The sequence below is a fragment of the Mastigoproctus giganteus genome, chromosome 6 (genome assembly GCF_048544385.1).
Source record: "Mastigoproctus giganteus isolate SK-2022 chromosome 6, ASM4854438v1, whole genome shotgun sequence".
NCBI lineage: Eukaryota > Metazoa > Arthropoda > Arachnida > Uropygi > Thelyphonidae > Mastigoproctus > Mastigoproctus giganteus.
This window is the reverse complement of record NC_143580.1, coordinates 126488023-126505714: the sequence shown is the minus strand read 5'-3', so window position 1 is coordinate 126505714 and position 17692 is coordinate 126488023. Positions and strand designations below refer to the sequence as shown.

Genomic DNA, 17692 nt, shown 5'->3' with positions numbered 1-17692 from the left:
ATATCTACCTAGAAGAACTAATGAAATCAATTGAAGAAAAAAGAGGCACAATAATAAATGGAAAAAATATAAACCACATAAAATATGCTGATGATATTGTGATTTTTAACAGAAACCAAAGAACAACTAAAAGAAATATTAACAAACATTGATAAAGCAAGCAACAATTATGGAATTAATATTAATATAAATAAAACCAAAGTAATGCAAATCGGAAAAAACATAGAAGACATAAACATCCAAAATCAACAAATAGAACAAGTACAAAAATTTGTTTACCTGGCCTCTCTAACAACTGGAAACCTAAGTAATATTGACCAAATTAATCACAGACTGAACATAGGATGGACAAACATGAAAAAAATACCCACAGCAACTTATGAATCAGAGAATTGGAGAATAAATAAGAAAGAAAAGCAAAAAATAATGTCATTTGAAATGAGATGTCTAAGGAAAATCAACAAAACAAATTGGAGAGAACATAAAACTAATGAAGAGATCTAAATTTTGAACGCAGAATAATAGAGCAGATCTACAAGAAACAATTTCAGTGGTTTGGACGTGTGAACCGGATGAAACAACACAGGCTGCCTAATGTTAGTACTGATAGGAACAATTGGAGATAAGAGAACACCAGGAAGGCCCAAAAGAGAATGGCTCCAATGCCTAAAGGAAAACACAGGCTTTCAGAGTTATCAACAAATGGTTCAAGAGATCGACAACAATGGAGGACGATATCTAAATAGGGACTCAACCCATGCCAAATGGAAGAGTAGAATGATGATGAATATTGTGAAATCAATTTCTACAGTATTCTCCAATTTAATCCTTAACTTTTCTAAAATATTTCTGCTAAGTTAAATACTTAATGATAACTTTGGTAGCATAAATTTCAATTTACTAGTGGATAAAGTTTTGGTAACAGTTTAATTTCTGTAATAGTTTATTGATTTGAATTATGTAATGTAAATTTAAAGTTTATAATTTTTTTAAGATTAAATTTTACATAATTAACTTTTGATACAAATTCCTCTTTCAATACCAAGGACATCCGTCTGGGTCAGTACATTCTATGGATGGCAATGACTTGATTGAGCGAAGAGATAAAGCTAGGGAAACAAGCCTACATAACTTTGAAGAGTGTGTTTATCGGGGTAACAGACTATAGAAGAATACTTAGTCTTAACTGTGTCTTCACTATGCTGTTACTGGCCCCAGAGATTTATAGTGCATTCTGAAAAGTATCCAGTTCCTTTAATTTTCATTGGTAACTTCCTTTTATTTTTCTGAAACAACTCTTTACCTTACAATTAGTAAGTGAAGACACAGAAAGGAAACTCGCCTTTCTTATTTTTTCTCTTATTCTCACTTTTACTAATCTAACTAACACAGTGACCACTTGGTCACTAAGTGGCACTGCCCTTCCCTCCATGTGGCATGGCTGGAAACCTGGGAGAGGAAAGTAACACTCCCAGGGCCAAAAGAGCAAACATGAGTAGTAAAATAACTATTAATACTACAGCACTTCAAGAGAAAGTCCTACCAAGTAATGATACAGAAAACACAGAGACAGAAGACAGATATGAACCCACCAAAAATACCGACATACATTGTTATACCTGTGACAGGAGATCAGACATTAGGACATATGTCTTAGTTCGTAATTCAGGGAACATTAGAGGGTCTAGTAGGATCTCCCAAGTCGGTTCGATGCTTGAGATCCAGGACACACTAGTGAAAGTAGAAAGTCCCAAACACTCCCAGAAGTTGCTAGCAACAACAATTTTTGAAGAATTGTAACACCACACAACACACTGAATTTTTCCAGAGGAGTGATCTCCGAGTGGAACCTCTTAAACGTGTCTGAAGAAGAGCTCACAGAAAAATTAAGAAGCCAAGGAGTAACAGGAGTGAAGAGAATTAATATCCGAACGGATGGAAATAAATTCCAACAAGCACTCTTATCATAACCTTTAATACTCCGAAACCTCCAATAGTCAAAACAGGATATCTGAACTGCCAAGTAAGACAGTACATACCAAATCCATTGTGATGTTACAAATGTCAGAAATTTGGACATTCACAAATAGCATGCAGAAACTCAGCAAACTGTGCAAAATGTGGTTCTAAACAACATGGACTATAGTTTGCTCTACTAACACCTTGAAATGTACAAACTGTAAAGGGGAACCTACCCAGCCTACTCAAAAATGTGTGAAAAATGGAAATATGAGAAACTAATTCAGAATTACACAACACAACGTACCAAGAAGCAAGGAGAATAATACAGCCATGGCCTACAAACAAGCCAACATATGCACAAATAGCGATCCAATAAAAATCAGAAGTTCAAGTTGAAATTTCCATGCTGCCAAAAGAATCACTTACTGTATTCAAGGCACAAAAACAGGGGAAAAGTGAATACTCCAGTTTCTATTTATACAGAACAGATATCAACAAATCAGCACCACAACAAAGACAGACAGACTTAAAACTACAAATACCAAAGCAACTGAACAGATGGACATAGAAAAAATAAACACATCTGAAGAACTAGTACTAGAAATTTTCCCAGAAGATATGGACATGGACCAGCCTCACTGCCCTAAAAAAGATAAGGCAAAGTATAAGGATGCTCCATTTCGAAAACAACCCGAAAGTCCTAGGAAAACCAAATAATAAATCAGTTCACCCAGTGGAACTGTAGAGGACTATGAGCCAATTACGATGATATCCAGTATTTAATAACACACCATGTGCCAATATGCGTTTGTCTTCACGAGACATACCTTCGACACCAAGACCCTTTCAGTAAAAAAATTATGTAATGTATAAGAAAGACAGAATAAGAGAAGGGCCAATACATGGAGGAGTAGCCATCTTGGTCCATAACCACATCCCAACCAAACATATTCCTTTAAACAGCAATATAGAAGTTTTTTTTTTTTTTTGATTTGGTAGTTGTTGGCGCATCGGCTTCTGTGGCCATATTGCACCTCCAAAAGTTTTTGCAGTACTTTGATCCAAGCCCGAGGCGGGAACCTAACCTGCGACCTTGGGGTTGCCAGGCAGGTACTTTACCCACTCGGCTAGCCCGGTCGGCTAATATAGAAGTGATAGCTGTAAGAATAACACTGAGATTTAGGATAGCCATGTGTTCAGTGTACCTTTCTCCAAGACCAGACATACCATTTGAAGAAATAGACCAACTAATCTCACAACACCTATCACCTTTCTGTTTAATGGGATACCTGAATGGGCGCAGTCATCTGTGGGGAAACATGACATCAACAGACAAGGACGAATAATAGAAAGAATAATAGACCATCATAACCTTTCTCTTCTCAGTAATGGTAAACATACTTTCAATTTCCTAGTCATACAACCTTAAGAATAGATCTAACTAAATGCACACCTTCCCTTCTACCAGAAATAAAGTGGCAAGTAATAGAAAGCCCATACAGCAGTGACCTAGTAATCACAATACTGATCAGAAACCCTCTCTGCCATCCCAGCAGACCACCCTGCTGGAAAATAGAAAAGGGCAACTGGAAAAAATTTAGAGAACTGGCAATATTTAATCCAGAAATCATCCGAGAAACATTGGTCGATGAAGTTCTGAAGCATGTCACAGATACCTTAATACAAGCAGCTTCCCGTTTCCCGTTGCACCCAAAATCCTGGTGGAATGAAGATTGCATGAAAACAAGAAGACAACAAAACAAAGCTTGAAATAAGTTCCGGAGATATCCTACAAGGATAATCTGATAAAATATAAACAAGCACAAGCTAGGTATACCTGGAAACAAGCCAGAAAAACTTCCTGGATCCAGTTTACTTCCTAAATAAATAGAACAACAAACACACAAATAAAATAGGAAAAATGAATGGAAATATAAAAACCAACCATCTCTAGTATTACACTGGATTGGAGAAAGCATTACCGAACCTTCAGAGATAGCTAATATATTAGAAGAAACTTTAGCTAAAGTATTGTCAAAACAATCCTACACTACAGAATTTTTGACCTATAAGGAGAAAACAAAAAAAAGTATTAATTTTTATACCAAAAGGATTGAACTCTACAACCAACCAATTACATGAATTAAGTGAAGTAGTAGTATTACAGACAAAACCAAGTGCAGTCGGACCAGACAATGTACGCTATGATATGCTTTAACATCTAAAACAAAAAGAGGTAAAAAACCTCCAACTGTATAATCACATTTTTCTAGCAAACCAATATCCTGAAGTGTGGCATCATGCATTAGTATTAGCTTTCCAAAAGCCCAATAAAGATCAGAAGAACCCAAACAATTATCAACCAATAGCCCTCACTAGCTGCTTAAGCAAAGTTCTAGAGAAGATAATTAACAAAACGTTAGTCTGCTATTTAGAGACAACCAATTAATTGATCTGCATTAGATCACCTTGTACAAATAGAAGCAGATATAAGAGATGCATTTATTACCTCAAATCATATAGATGCTGTATTTTTTTATATAGAAAAGGTCTATGAGACAGCATGGAGACATGGTATAATACAAGACATCCATGATGCGGGATCCAGAGGACCACTATTCATCCAAAATTTCATGGAAAATAAAATAGAACATTTCAAGTAAGAGTACAAAACACCATGTCAAAATCATATGCAGTAAACCCTTGATTTAATGGACTAATATGGGAGAAGAGGTGTCTGTTAATGCCGAAAGTCCATTAAATCAATGTAACCTGGGGGGGGGGGCATTTTTTATTGTTCTTAATGTAAAAAAAAAAAAAAAATGTTGCAATTTGGCCTTTTATTTATAGATATCAGAAACATTGTTTTTTTTATGGCGTAATTTCACAAACATATGTTACTGTGAGAAGCCTTGTTCTAATTTCTCAATTAGCTCTAATTTCTGTGTCACATTTAAGTTCGCATGCTTTCTTTTAACTCCTCTATCACTTGATGCCATTTTAAATTGAAAGGATTGCAAAATTATTTAATAAATAAAGTCACAATTCATAAATCACAGAAACACTCTGTATACAACCTGACTGCATGATAGCATGAGGCAGACTGAGAGTGAAACAAAGCGAGTCTGTAGACCTGAGTGTCCGAGTCACATTCAGCTCGAAATCCACTGCCTGCTCTTATCTGTAATCTGAAAAACAGCTATTTGAACATGTTTTCAGAAAGAATAAAAAACAATTTCCTGAATTTGATTATAAAAATAAAAGTAGGTAATTTTCAAAACAATAATGGAAATAGGTAATTATTAATTTTTAATTAATAATAACACTGAAGTTTTGTATAACCTAAAAAAAATATGGTCTAAATTAATATAAACATTCCTGTATTATTATTTGTCCGCTACGTTAAATCCAAAATCCATTATATCGGACAAGACTCCATTAAATTGAGGATTTACTGTAAACAAAGAGTTCCCCAAGGGTTTGTCCTGAGTGCCATTCTATTCTCTACAAAAATAAATAGCATCACAAAACAATTACTGCCCAGATTGTCATATGCACTATGTAGATGACGTCAGTATTTCATATGAAGCACAGGATATGGGAACAATAATTGGTTAAAGAAGTGCTGCAGGATCATTTAGACAAGACTTCCAGTTATAGCTCGGACACAGCATGGTTTTGTTAAGGGGAAGTCTTGCCTGACCAATTTGATTGGATACTATGTTGCAGTCACAAAAGAACTGGATGCAGGGAATAGCTTTGATATTATATACTTGGATCTTAGAAAGGCTTTTGATACTGTTGCACATGGAAGACTGCTACACAAATTGGAGCAGTGTGACATTGGAGGCAAATTGCTGCTGTGGATAAAGGGGTGGTTGGCGGGGAGAAGACAGAGAGTGGTAATCAATGGACACTGCTCATCGTGGACTGATGTTATTAGTGGAGTCCCTCAGGGCTCAGTGTTGGGTCCATTATTGTTTTCTGTATTTATAAATGATATTGATGATGGTATATCAAGCTTAATGTCCAAGTTTGCAGACGATACAAAGGTTGGCAGGGTTGTCAAGGACACTACTGACACTATGCTGCTGCAACAGGATCTGGAAAGGTTGAGCAGATGGGCTTCGAGGTGGCAAATGAAGTTTAACATTGACAAATGTAAAGTACTACACATGGGAAACAGCAACCCCAGAGCAACGTATAAACTCTGTGGTACTACACTGACAGTGGTAGAGAATGAAAGGGACTTGGGGATGGTTGTGCAGGCAGATATGAAGTTCTCTGAGCAGTGCAGACGGGTTGCAAGAGTAGCTCATGGAGTATTGTCAATGATATACAGGAATGTTTCCAGCAGGGATAAGGAGGTGATTATTCCCTTGTATAAGGCAATGGTCAGGCCACACCTAGAGTACTGTATACAGGTCTGGAGGCCTCATTTCAAGAAGGATGTAGAGCTGCTGGAACGAGTACAGAGAAGGGCAAAACGAGTAGTGAATGGAACAAAGGGGTGCTCTTACGAAGAAAGGCTTAAGTTTTGCAAATTACAGTGTCTGGAGACTAGGCACCAGCGAGGTGATCTGATAGAGGTGTATAAAGCCTTGAATGGTTTGAGCATGCTCAATGCTGATGGGATTCTTCCTCTAGCTCAGAATAATCACCTGAGAGGGCATAAATTCAAATTGAGGAAAGATAGATGTGCAGAAATTTGCCTTTAGCCAGCGGGTGGTTGGTTGGTGGAACAGACTTCCATCCCTTGTCGTGGAGGTTGATAGCCTAAATAATTTAAGGCTCAGCTGGACAGGTATTTTGAACGAACAGAGGGGTGAAGTGGAAGTGGGGGGTTTTTTTTTTTTTTGGCTGATGCTGCATAAGCTTGCTTTCTTGCATCAAATGTTTCTGCTAATGCTAATAGAAAAACATCTATGCACAATTAACAATATCAGTCATTGGGCCCAGAAAAATGGGTTCAAAATGTCAAAACAAAAAACAGTCTGCATACATTTCTGCAGAAAATGAAATTTGCACCCTGAACCTAAACTACTATTGCTAGGTAACATAATACCAGTTAAACAAAGTGTAAAATTTCTTGGAGAAATTGTTGAAGTTAAACATAAGAAAGGCATCTGGGGTGGATGGGATCTATCCAGTTATATTAAAGGAGGCTGCAAAAGAACTAAGGAAACCCCTAGCCATAATTATGAGAGCATCCTTGGACTCAGAGAAGGTTCCCCACTGACAAATGATGTGCAGATGTATCCCCAATTCACAAATGGGGGATCGAAGGGTGACACGATTAATTACAGACCAGTTGGTTTATCTTCTGTTCTGGGTAAAATAATGGAGTCACTGGTTAAAGATGCATTGCAGGATCATCTAGACAAGACTGCAGCAATAATCGAGACACACCATGGGTTTGTTAAGGAAAAGTCTTGTCTGACAAATTTGATTGAATACTATGATGTGGTTACAAAGGAACTGGATGCAAAAAATAATTTTGATATCATATACTTGGATTTCAGGAAAGCTTTTGACACTGTTGCGCATGGAAGACTACTGTATGAATTTGAGCAGAATGGTATTATGTTAAGTTGGTACAATGGATAAAAGGGTGGTAATAGAGGCATGTGATGCATGAAAGCAAGCATATGAGCTTATGTAGCATCAACCAAAAAAAAAAAAAAATGAAATTCACAACCAATCCCTCTAAAAGTTTGTCCTGTTCCTCATTGAATTTATTTAAGCTGTCAACTTCTACAACTACAGATGGAAGTTTTGTTTCAGCAATTAACCACCCGCTGGCTAAAGCCAAACTTCCACACATCTATTTTACAACTCTCTTTCCTCGGTTTGAATTTATGCACCCTTAGGTTCGTAATCTGAGCAAGCAGAATAATCCCATCAGCACTGAACTTGCTCAACCCATTCAGGGCCTTATACACCTTAATCAGATCACCTTGCAGGTGCCTAGTCTCCTGCCGCTGCAATTTTGCAGAACTTAAGCCTCTCTAGGTAAGAGGACCCCATCATTCCCCTCACTAATCTTGTTGCTCTTTTCTGTACACACTGAAGCAAATATACATAAAATGAGGCCTCCAGACTTGTATGCGGTATTGAAGGAATGGCCTGACCATTGCCTTATATAAAGGGATAATCAACTCCTTTTCCTTCTAGCAATATTCCTGTATATCATTGAAGAAATAGACAGAATTGCAAAATCAACCACTAACCTTCAGGAAGAATCTTTTGCAGTTCCACATAAGGAGTACAAGCCAATCATAAAAAATCACTGGCTAACTCAATGGAAAGAACTCTGGCAAAAACAAACATTGAATAAATTATATGAAATAAAACCAAAAGTTTAGCACTGGAAAACGAGCATAAGGAAATCAAGGAAAGAAGTTATGACCAGATTGCAGATAGGGCATGCGCATTTCACAAATGGTTATCTACTACTACATGCGGAAGAACCCACAATATGCCAATCATGCAATACTATCCAAACAGTCAAACATATACTGATAGAATGTCCAATGTATGGAAATGATCGACAACGGATTTTTTCATCATTATATGAAGGAAACCGAAACATCACCCTTAAAGATCTTTAGGGTGCCAAGGAGCACATATCAGATATTTTTAGATTCATACAATCAACGTATACCATTGCTGTAAATAATAAATACCACAGAAAATATTCAACCTCCATACATTCAAACAAGATTTATATACAGAGAACGTTTGGTTGAATGATGGTTTGCCCTATATTCAGTTTACCATGGAGATAGGGGCAGAGGGGGGGGGGGTTCCTGCCTTTCGTTGATGTGTATGTGTTCAGAGAAGATCGAAGCCTGAGAACTAAGGTTTATAGAAAATCCGCATTTATAGAAAATACTATAACTGCTGCACTATGATCTTCCTTGTCGATGAACAAATAAACACCAAAACAACAATAACTATGCCATTACTAATACTACAGTAATGTTGGGAGCACTGTTAACAATGTGTGAATTCTAACTATGTCAGCACTGTGAAAACCAGTGCTGACATAGAGCTAACAGAAACGTGGCCAGAAATTGGGAATGATGAGTTCCATTATGGTTTATATGATGTATTTACAAAAAAAGGGGGGGGTGATGGAGTTGTTCATGCACCCTGAGGACGAAAAGAGTTTTTGCGGTGTGAGAAGCTACTTTTGCTAGCACAGTGTGTTGTAAGTTGGATTCAAAAGTATAATGAGAGTCGGAATAATCTACAGACCATTGGGCAGATTGCAGAGGGAGGGCAAATAAAATTCAATTACAGAATTCCTTTAAAGCAATAATCACAGAAGGCATGAATGCCTATATACCATTAAGAAAATATAGCATGAGGAGGATGTCGGGATGGGCAAATACAGAGCAATAAAAAGTGCTGAAGCCGACGATAGCTACAAGTTTATCTGTAATAGTGCCACAGTGAAGATTAAGGAAGCCAGGGCTGGGTATTATAGCATTGTCTAAGAAAGCAAAAAAATGGGCACAAAAGGTTTTTCGTGTACGTGAATACAACAAAGAAACAAACAAATAGGATCAGACAACTTGTATACTGGGTGTGGGAAAGTCTTATATAACCCACCTGATGTTGTTGATGAATTGAATAGGTACTTTGCATCAGTTTTTACTGACGAAAGGTTGTTTATGCTAAGGTGAGGCTGTGCGGCGGAGACCAGGCCCTATGAAATTAGTGATTTCGAAATTAGTGTAACAGTTTATTATAAAAACTTTTGAGTGTGAAGGCAAGTAAGGATCCTGGAGTTGATGGCATAGCATATACTCAGTAATTTTGAAGGCATCGTGACTTGAGAGAGAGACAGAGAGAGAGAGAGAGAGAGAGAGAGAGAGAGAGAGAGAGAGAGGCAGGCTCCTTTGGATTCGAGAAGTGCCAAAATATTGGTCAATATCAGATGTGTTTCTGAGAGTGAAGTCAGTAACTCCTCCATCTCCGGTATGGGTGTGGAAGAGATATGTCGATGACACTTTTATGGTAATACAGATGGGTCAGGATAATGAATATACTTTTTGGTTGAATGATGGTTTGCCCTATATTCAGTTTACCATGGAGATAGGGGCGGAGGGGGGGGGGGTTCTGCCTTTCGTTGATGTGTATGTGTACAGAGAAGATCGAAGCCTGAGAACTAAGGTTTACAGAAAATCCGTGTCGTGGCCAATACACACACTTTAAATCAGCTCAGGCTGGTGGCCATAAGAAAAGTGTGGTCATGGCTTTGATGGGAAGGGTGGGGTCACATTGTTCCTCCGGTGAGGAGAGGAATGACGAGATTAGACGGGTTGCGGCTGACCTCAAGATGTGTGGCTATCCCCAGGGCATTATTGAGGGTTGTTTAAAGGACATGAGTAGGGGTCATATGGGTGTTTTTGCACCTAGGGCCACTGTGTACATTCCCTATTATCTGGGTATTTCAGAACCCATTGCACATATTGTACGCTTGTGTCAGATGCGCTGTGTGCAGCTTCCTGGTTAGAGACTTCATACAGTGGAGTCCAGGGTTAAAGATACTATTGATACCGGTGACATCAGTGGGGTTATATACGAGATTGAATGCCTGGAGTGTTATATGGAAGAAAAACAGCAAAAATTATGTGATTGCCTGGGTGAACATGATAGAGCCACGCCGGATTATGGTAGCTCAGCCATAGTCAAACATGCTTGGGAAACGAGACATGGTATTTCAGCCAAAGGCGCATTGGTTGTCGACAGGGCTAGGGGTTTCTGGAATCAGAAGTGGCTAGAGAACTTACGAATATGTTCGTCCAGACAATCTAACATTAATAGGGATAAGGGTTGCCGATTTCATCTGCTTTTTGAGTCCCTCATTTTAGGGAGGGATGACCAGTTTAGAATGGTTCATTCCCGAGTTGCTTCCGGTTCCAGCGTACGTTGCAGATGACCCATTGCAGGATCATCTACACAAGACTGCAGCAATAATTCAGACACAGCATGGGTTTGTTAAGGGAAAGTCTTGTCTGATAAATTTGATTGGTTATTATGATGTGGTTACAAAGGAACTGGATGCAAAAAATAATTTTGATATCATATATTTGGATTTCAGGAAAGCTTTTGACACTGTTGCGCATGGATGACTGTTGTACAAATTGGAGCAGAATGGTATTAAGGGTAAGTTGCTACAATGGATAAAAGGATGGTTCAGTGGGAGAAGACAGAGGGTGGTAATTAATGGGTGCTGTTCTTTGTGTACTAATGTTATTAGTGGAGTCCCACAGGGTTCGGTGTTGGGTCCACTGTTGTTTTGTATATTTATCAATGATATTGATGAAGGTATATCAGGCTTAGTGTCGAAGTTTGCAGTTGATACAAAGGTTGGCAGGGTTGTTAATGACAGTAATGGCAGTGTGCTACTGCAACAGGATCTAGATAATTTGTGTAAATGGGCTAAAAAGTGGCAACTGAAGTTTAACCTTGACAAATGCAAAGTACTGCATATTGGTAGAAGTAACCCCAGAGAAACGTACCAACTGTGTGGTACTACACTTAAGGTGGTAGAAAATGAAAAAGACCTGGGAATAATTGTGTAGTCAGATATGAAGTTTTCTGAGCAATGCAGACAGGCTGCCAGGGCAGGTCATGGGGTTTTGTCAATGGTATATAGGAATTTTGCTATCAGGGAAAAGGAGGTGATTATCCCTCTGTATAAGGCAATGGGCAATAAGATTGGTGAGGGGAATGAAGGGATCCTCTTACCAAGAGAGAGGCTCAAGTGCTGCCAATTGCAGTGACTGGAGACTAGGTACCTGCGCGGTAATCTGATTGAGGGGTATAAGGCCTTGAATGGATTGAGCGCGCTGAATTCCGATGGGATCCTTCCACTTGTTCAGATTACGAACCTAAGGGGGTGTAAATTCAAATTAAGAAAAGATAGATGTAGAAAAAATGTTCAGAAATTTGCCTTTAGCCAGCGGGTGGTTAATTGCTGGAACAAACTTCCATCTGTCATTGTGGAAGTTGACAGGTGAAATACATTTAAGGAGGAACTGGACAGGCATTTGGAGGGAATGTAGCACTTTTTTTTTTTTTTTTTTGCCTGATGCTGCATAAGCTCATATGCTTGTTTTCTTGCATCACATGCTACTACTATGTGGAGTTAGTTGCGTCACGGACCTGCTTTGTTAGAATTATATATATATTGTCGGATAGCCAGTAACTGTCAGCTGATGAAGGCATCTGTTGCTGCCAAAAGAGCTCTTGTATAGTGATTTTAATTGTTTTGGCGATTTTACTGATTTTGTTATTGTAACATACATTTTTATTTTACTTTATTTTAATTGCAGTTTTTGAATATATTTTTATAGTATATTTTATTTCATTATAAATAAAGTTATGCATTATATTAACTCATAAAGTTACAAGTAGTTCCCAACTTTGAGTTAGTTCGTTCCTAGTGTACGCTCGTAAAGCGGGAATTTATTTCCCGTAGACTTAATGTTAAAAATAGGTGTTAAGTTATCAACAATGAAATTAGCTAATTAGTTTGTTTAAACAAAGATTGATTTATCCAAAGAAATGAAAACTTAGCCTGTAAAATCAAGCAAATTATAATAATAAATTATTTGACTTACAAATGTTAAAGAATGTTTATTCTTCATCATCGACTAAATACACACGTTTATCACTCATCATTGGCTTAGCTCTTGTTGGTTTTTTCCACAGGGAATTGTCGTCTTCTTCAGAAATACTACAAGAGGCGTTTATTCCCGAGATAATCTTCTCTTTTCTTTATAAATTTCAATAGCATGCATAAGCAATTTTTAAAGAAATGCACAATTTGCAACTAACATGATTTGTATGGAGTAACAAGTTTACGAAGCTTTAAAAAAAAAAAAAGGAATGAAGAGAAGATTCTGAAAATTTATTTGTTTTTTTATTCAATTGAAAATTTCAGTAAAGGGGAACCACATTTCACCAACGTAAAAATCCCCACAATTCCAGCTATTGGTATTTTCTCAAATGCAATAAAATCGAATTTACTCACCATTTATAATTGCTTGCAGTAACAGAAAAGTCCAATAAGCTGGAAAGTGCAAATTGTTTTATGGTAGTTTTCTAAAGCATCCAGAAATACGCTTTAGAAAAATATCGCAAAGCCATTCAAAATTGGTTCTTATAATAGAACATATGATAACGATGAAAATGTATTGCATTTTAATGATTTGAATTGGTAACTAATACAATTTACACTGTAAAAATGACATTTTTAGAGTTATATACCGAAAATTTCAACTTACAAGGTCGTGGAATGAATTACCAAAAAACAATGTGTTATTGGGTTCACATTACTATATTTTCATGATACGATGGTAATGGATTGATATTGTAAAGTGGGGTACACTGTATCGTATAGAGTGTATGTGCATGGTTTGAAATGCGGTATTTATGAATGTTTAACAAAAATTTTTTGCAAGGCGCTTCCGTAGCCAGGTGGGCAGGAGCGGCAGTGCATAGTACACGCTTCTTGATTAGACCAGGGTTCGAGCCTGTGACCATCAAATAAGGAGGATGCAGAAAGGTCAGGGAATGACCACCACATATCCCCGGAGCAATATGGCCTTAGTTGCTAATGCTCCTAAAAACCAAATAACAACAACATTTTTTGCAATTAATGTTCATATTTTTGATTTTGTTGCTACTTCATACTCGAAGGAAAAAAAAAAAAAAAAACTCAAACCTGGGAACTCAAAGTGGGAACTGTCTGTATTTGCAGTTTTGAGTCAGTGCTTAGTGGTATTAAAAATAAATTATTAGAGAAAAACACCTTGAGCATCGGGGATAAATGTACTAAAACAATATTGCCTTAGCTGACAACTAATAAAATTAAATAAAAACCAAATGTTTATTGAAAACAAAAAAAACAATTGTGTAGCAGGAAATTATAATCGGTTTTATCCAAGATTAATCTTACTATTCCAATGTAGTATACAACAGCAAACATTGTATACAGTGATACTTCCCTTTAACGGACAGCCATGGGGAACGAAAATGTGTCCGTTAGAGAGGTGTCCGCTAACAAGAAGTCTGAGGGAGAAAAAAAAAAAAAAGAAAGAAAAATCGTTAAACGTTTAATGTAAAATTAAATTAAAATATATACAGATTTTGAACAATATTTTTGTAAATAATATACAATTACATACACAAGAGATAAAGAAAAATCGTTTAACGTTAAATTAAATTATATACAGATTTTGCACAATATTTTTGTAAATAATATACATACAATTGTGCTATGCATATTATGACTTTATCTAAAGAAAAATACATACAGTAATCACTTATTTTCTTCTGCACCTTCTTCCGGCTGATAATTTTGTTTTCAACATTTGTTTGGAGTGAAGAAACCATTGAAAGTCCTTCAGTATCTTCTTCAGCGGCGAAAAACATTTTTAAACGATTGATTTATATGAGCGCTTCTTCCATTTTCATCGGTGGTTCGTCGTTAATATGTTCTTCGACAGAATGACCTCCTTCCATTTCTTCATCCTCATGAGGAACTTCTTGAAAAATATCGATGATAATGTCATTGATATCTATAGCACCATCTTCTGTAGTGAGGTTCGAGTCCATATCTTTGTAGCCAGGGTCACTTGTAGCTGAAGTATCGTACATTATCAGTAGATGTTGAAGTTCTTGTTCTTCTTGGTGCTCCACATTGCTGTTCACAACTTCAATTTTTGCGTTTGAGAAGCCAGACTTTACAAAACAGTTCACGACAGTTTGTTTTCTAATTGCATTTACTGAAGAGGAAATCCATTGAATCGCATCTAGGATGCTGAGTTTATTTGTGAAGTCACTCGCAGATGTTACATCGTTCATGTTTGCAATGAGATGTCTTAAAACACGTTTTCTGTAGTGAAGCTTAAAATTTTTTTTATCCCTTGATCCAAGGGCTGACACTCTGCAGATGTGTTTGGTAGCAGAAAAACGATTTGAATGTTGGACAATTCAATGTGCGGGTGAGATGCAGCATTATCCAGGAAAAGAATAATTTTTCTATTTTGACGAATCATGTTTTGGTTAAAGTGACTTATCCATTCGCTCATGATATCTTGTGTCATCCAAGCTTTTTTATTAGACTTCCAGTCAACATTCAAAAAATTGAACTTTATGCCCTTGAAACAACGAGGATTTTGTGGTTTTCCTATAACAAGAGGTTGTTCAAAGTCTCCCAGCATATTTGTACACAATAGTACAGTCAAGCGTTCCTTAGAAATTTTTCCGCACGGGAACTTTTCGTTTTTTAGACTCATTGTGTTTTCAGGAAGAGCTTTAAAAAAACAAACCTGTTTCGTCACAGTTGTAAATATCCTTAGTTTCAAAATCACGACATAAATCTTCCAATTTGACGGTCCACTCTGTTACAATCCCAGTATCAACAGATCCACCTTCACCACTTACGGTTTTCCAAGAAATTTTATGCCGAGTTTTGAACTTCTCTAGCCATCCCACAGAAGCTTTGAACTCATTTACTCCCATAGATTTCGCAACCTCCAAAGCCTTTTCCCTAATAATAGGCCCATTAATGGGAATTTTTTTTTTAGCACGCACGCGGCAAAACCACTCGTGCGTAGCATTGTCAATTTGAAGTCCAACAGTTTTTGGGAATGATTTTTGAACCTGATCATTTCCATGTTGCCACAATTGTTTGAGCAGTTCATTTTTTTTTTTCTTTAGGATGTTGTTTACCTGCGTCTTCCCAATTTTGAATTGTGGAGCGAGATTGCGAACACTATTTTTTTGCCAATCATACGCATTAATGAGTTCAACTTTATCTTTTAAAGTTAAATGTTTACGAGAAGACATTGTGCACTTCACACGACACTGAACAAAACTGAAACTGAAAAGATGAAAGGCCGACCAAATTCCCCCCCCCACACCGAATTCATCAGAAGTTTTACACGTGCCTTAAAATCTTGAAAAAGGGTTTAGAACCGCGACCTAAACCTTGATAAAATTCAGAGAATCGGAAATAGAAAATAAATGCACGATTGAGGCAATACGTGGAAGAAACGTTCCTAGAAAAAGGGCCGTGAGCTCGTCCACTGTCGTTATGGGGAGATCAAATTAAGTGCTAATCTAAACGAAACAGTGCAGATTAATTATCTCATAATTATCTGTATGCATACTCAAGGCTACCTTTCTGTATTATAGCTGACCTGCTGTCATAGGCTTCCTCGAAAGCTACTTGCCCTTGCTTGATTTTATATTTTTAATCCAATATTTGTATTTTCATGTTTCTAATTATCCATTTAATTTTTGATTATATATTTTTGTTTCAATAAACCTTTGGTTTTTATTTTGTTTTATTAGTTGTTGGTTGGGCAATATGGTTTTAGTATGTTTAACCCCAATGCCCTGAGGCCTTTTCTCTAATGGTTTTGGTAGTGTTCGTTCTACTGAAAATTAATTTAAAGTTGTCTAAGATCATTCTTATTATCTTTTCTCTTTTATTTAGTGCAAAATTCCTTCTGATTACTCTTGTCAAGAGTTCTGTCTTTAGCATCACCTCACTTTATTGCTTTATTTATAAATTAAGTAAGGGAGACAATCATGCTAGAGAAGATAAATCTTTTTATTATATCTTAATAAGAGATTTTGCATATAATTGTTACAAGGGTATTTTCTTACTCTTTGCTGTTTTTTTTTAAACAAAATTGGAATAATCACTATCATCTTAATGTAAGATATCTATACCTTGTCTGTTAATACTATTCACTCTTTGTGTATAACCTAACCTATTTATGTAATTGAACTTTAATTAGGTAATGAGAAACTTACATGTAGTATTCACCATGAATCCATCCTCTGAAGGCTTGAAAGATAGGGCTTCCACTTCTCCAGCACTGTTCAACAGGTAATTATTTAAAAAAAAAGGAAAAAAAAAAAAAAAAGAGTTCCAAAGTAAATAAATGAGATTTCTGAGTGATTTCACACTTACTTTAAAATACAGGTAGTCTTTGATTTATGAATTTAGGCTGTATTCCTATGAATTTCGATATGTCAAAATGATGTTAATAAAATATTTGTATGGATGTAGATTTATAAAGGTGAGATGTTCCTATGGTCAAATGTTTGTACTTGGCATCTTAATGTAAACAACTTTCTCTACTCGTTTAACACAAAAATTAAACATTTAAACAGGACAACAACAAAAATTCATATATATTGTCACTATATATGTAAATGTTTATTTTGCCATGCAAAATTTTCAAGAGTTCCCGTTTATCTGCATTTTTTTGGATTATATGTATTCCAAATATGCAATAATATTATATCAGATTTGTTAACAGTATTTAACACCTGTGCTAGAAGTAAACAACTAACTAGGAATATAAATAAGTAGATACCCTTTTCTGGTAAATAAAAAAAAAAAAAAAAAAAAAAAAAATCCCTTAAAATGCACTTAAAATGCACATTTAAGTCTTTTGTGCTCAATGTGATCATCCCACTGCAAGAATCAGATAGTTACCTATCATAACTTTGTCTGCTACCTTCCTTGGTATCCCTTCTCCATCTGTATCTCCTTGAGGACTCCACCCATCACTCTTCTCTTTATTAACATTGCCCAGATTTGATCTGAAGAAATTCCAGTGAGAGTGCAAGTTATGGAGCTTGATTGACATACTGTATCCCTTTTTTCTGTAATTTTTAATAAACTTTT

General features: G+C 36.5%; 1 protein-coding gene across 2 annotated transcripts in view; it reads left to right on the top strand.

The window, feature by feature from the left end:
• Nucleotides 1-17692, top strand: part of Dhc64C (dynein heavy chain, cytoplasmic) — a 1460071-nt gene that overhangs the window by 826701 nt on the left and 615678 nt on the right. For both annotated transcript variants that reach the window (XM_090376486.1, XM_090376487.1), the window contains exon 56: nt 16794-16885. In XM_090376486.1, coding sequence (XP_090232612.1) covers nt 16794-16885 — 92 coding nt within the window. The remainder of the gene's footprint in view (nt 1-16793; nt 16886-17692) is intronic.